At 37.0% G+C, this 3450-nt stretch overlaps 1 protein-coding gene across 1 annotated transcript; it reads right to left on the reverse strand.

Moving 5' to 3' along the window:
- Nucleotides 1-223: 223 nt before the first annotated feature.
- Nucleotides 224-1357, reverse strand: LOC123973703 (trace amine-associated receptor 13c-like). The gene is made up of 2 exons (XM_046053927.1): nt 1185-1357; nt 224-1040 (listed from the first exon to the last, which is right to left on the reverse strand). Exons 1-2 carry the CDS (start codon nt 1355-1357, stop codon nt 224-226), a joined length of 990 nt encoding a protein of 329 aa, XP_045909883.1.
- Nucleotides 1358-3450: the final 2093 nt, after the last annotated feature.

The following is a 3450-nucleotide window of genomic DNA, read 5'->3' on the forward strand; positions in this document are numbered from 1 at the left end:
TATGCAAAAATGTTACATAAAAACATTATTTATCATGCAAATCACACTTAAACACTACATTTTAATATCAACATATCTTATAAAATAACTCATTGCCATTGCAATAACTTTATACATTACTGACGATATACAGCAGAGAACAGTAAAAAGTATTAAAGTATTAATTAGAGTATTTTATTTTCATAGCAAAATAATTTTTAGTCAATACACACTCTCTCTTTTTCTATAGTATGTTGGCCTCACAGGAGCCAGGCTGCATTATCTTAAGTGTAACAATGAGTTTAAGACATTTTCTGAACCAGGGGTAGAAGAAGGCATAGATAATCGGGTTTAAACATGAATTAAAATAGAACATACATATCACAAAGGCAGCTGATGAAGCAATGAGCAAAGTATCCGGGGCTGTAAGGACCACAACGTAATAAGGGCAGAGGCATATTAGAAAAACAACTACAACAACACCAAGAGTCCTGGCTGCTTTAATCTCAGATTTCTTAACATTTACTTTCACTGAACCCTGAAGTGTGACAGCTACAATATGAGACCGCATGGCACGAGCCTGAGACACAGCCACCACAAATACTCTCATATACAGAACTATGATGACAATGACAGGACCGATAAAGGATAAAATCAGATCAGCAAGTTCTGCAATGTTGTTACTGACAGCCACACACTCACCAGTGCAAGAAATAGCGCTGCCTGGTTGTTCCAAGTTATCCTTAAGCACCAGTATTTGAAAGATTATAGAACATATCCAACACAGAGAAACACAGACTTGAACTCTTTTTTGAGTGACTTTGGTGGAGTAATGCAGAGGATGACAAATAGCCACGTAGCGGTCAGCACATATCAGCACCATATTTCCTACTGAGGTAGAAGTAATAATATATCCTAGATACAGATACAGAACACACACAATGTCACCGAGGTACCAGCAGCCATCTATGAGCATAATTTGGAAGAACATGAGGAGGCCCACAAAGAAATCTGAGACAGCCAGAGAGAGAAGGAGGAGGTTGGTGGGGGTGTGGAGCTGCCTGGAGAGAGAGAGACAAGCAACACATACATTGATACGTCATTATTCATTATATTTGTAGGACACAAGCACTGACTGAAATAATGACACTGTTTTGCAGAAAACCATCTCTAAGTTTCTTTTTTTTGCAGTGTGTCGCACATACTTGAAGTGTGAGATAGAGATGATGACCAGCAGGTTCAGAGTTGTGGTGAGCACAGTGATGGAGGACAGTATAATGTACGACATTATGATCTCAAAGTGAGAACGCTTTGGCTTCTGGCAGGAAGTGTTGAGGAGTTGTGGAAAGCAGAGTTCAACTTCTTCTAGAGTCTCCATCATCACAGAGAGAAGAGGAGAAGCTGCTGAGCTCTGGCAGCCTTTTGACTAAAGCTCTCTGCAATACAGCTGATTTATTTCTGTCCTTCCTCCCTTCTGTGTTTTTTTTTCCTTTGTAGCAAAGAATGACGTCTCTCATCCAATCATTTCCATTTGCATTCATCCTCTCCATCACTGCTGTGCACAGGATTCAGTCCCACAGGAAGCATCTTTCAGGCTGCATTCAAATAGTGCAATAGATTAAAGGTTCTGGATAAATGGACATATTAACAGATTTTATCAGTGAATTTAGATTCTAACCATAACCCTAATCCTGACTAAGCCAGTTTAAACGCTCAAATAATGTGTAGAAGACATCCATGAACTCAACAGAATAAATGTTATGAATCTTGACTTAAAGGTTCACTGTGTAAGTTTTACTGTCATCTAGTGGTAAGGGTTGCAAATTGCAACAAACTGCTCACTCACCGCCCTCCCCTCCCCTTTCAAACTCTCCTTAAAATGACAGTTAAAAACGCAGACATTTTATTTTGAAGTGAGTGGTCTCTGTTTCCGGTTTTAGACTAGTGAGAACACTTTGGCTTGCAGGACATGTTGAGGAGTTTTGGAAAGCAGAGTTCAACTTCTTCCATGGTCTGCATCGTTATCATATTTATGGAAGTTTTTCTGACACTTATTTAAAATGATAATGTTAACTTGAAAATGTAATTTCACACTTTTGTCATATATGAATGAGTTATTTGAGTAAAAATGAAAATGCAATAATCCAATTTACATTTTCATTTTCACATACTTCTGTGGGCATGTGGTTGAAAATGTAAAAGCTGTTTTAATTTAATAAAAGTCATACCTCGTGTAGATTGGACAATATTCAAATGTTGCAATATGCAATATAAACAATACAGCCTAATTTTCCATTTGTGCAGGCAATATTTAAGTCAAAATGAAAATGAAATTTTCTCAATATTTGAAAATGAAAATAGCAATTCAATTACAATAAGCAAAATGGTGAACCCCAGACTATTGTATTTACAGTTACATGTCACCATGCTCTTTACAGATCAAAATTAAAATGCCATTTTCTAACTATTTGGAAATTAAAATGAAAACAGCATATGACATTTCATTAAAAGAGACTGCTCAATAGTGGATATGATCCAAATGTAATTATTTATATACCCCCCCCCCCCCAAATATATGTCAACTGTGAGGTGCACAATGGAAAATGAAAATTCAACCTGTCAGTCCTCTCATCAAGGTGGGTCTGCAGTTAGGACGTCACTACAGTCTGGGTCAGGTCATGTTTAAGGTAGTTTATATATCATTATACAACACAAGACTGTACAGCGAAATGAAACCTACCTATGAACAGCTCAGGGATGAATCAGTAATGGAGCCGTAATGACGCTTAGGTCACAGTGGTCATCCTGTTGCGTCTTCCTGTGGATGCCAAGACTTTCCTGATGCTGCTGTGTTGTCTATAGGTCTTTGCTTGACTGAAGCATGATGCCTGTGCAACAATAACTTCCTCCTCTGATGGTTTCTCATACTATGAGGAGAGTCTGGTGGGTCTGAGAACACCTCAGACACCAGCTTCATTAGGTCACTCAGATGATCTGTAAAACATGACAGAGTCACTGTTATTTGTACATTATACATAGTTATGTTTTATCAGTGTCAACTACGTACATCTGCAGATACATTTGGTCTTCAATGGAGGGCTGCATGTAGGTGTGTGGTGATCACAGTACTAATGTCAAGATGATTGCAGTATGAAGAGGAAGCCAAAATTACTTTTGTGACCTACCCACTAGTTGTGTAATTCATGAATGTACATTACTATGTATTTCCTTTCTAGGTGACCCTTTTATTTTATATTTGTTTTGTATTGTTTGTTTTTATATTTTACCTTACCTTTATTTAACCAGAAAGAAACTAATTGACATTAAAAACATAAACATAAAACATAACAATTTACGATGGAAATAAATAGTGAGTTACAAGGTTATAAAATATTAAAATTAGTAAAAGTGATAAACAACAAGAATCATCCATATCATATCAATCATAACATCTACAGCCAGTATGTTCAG

This window comes from Micropterus dolomieu, linkage group LG07, assembly GCF_021292245.1.
Source record: "Micropterus dolomieu isolate WLL.071019.BEF.003 ecotype Adirondacks linkage group LG07, ASM2129224v1, whole genome shotgun sequence".
In the NCBI taxonomy this organism is placed as follows: domain Eukaryota; kingdom Metazoa; phylum Chordata; class Actinopteri; order Centrarchiformes; family Centrarchidae; genus Micropterus; species Micropterus dolomieu.

What these genes read in the sequence shown, in the direction of transcription:
- LOC123973703 (XM_046053927.1), bottom strand. Translation starts at nt 1,357, where the DNA reads ATGGAGACTCTAGAAGAAGTTGAACTCTGCTTTCCACAACTCCTCAAC. An exon ending in ATCTCTATCTCACACTTCAA is followed by an intron (nt 1,041 to 1,184) that starts GTATGTGCGACA and finishes CTCTCTCTCCAG; the next exon opens with GCAGCTCCACACCCCCACCA.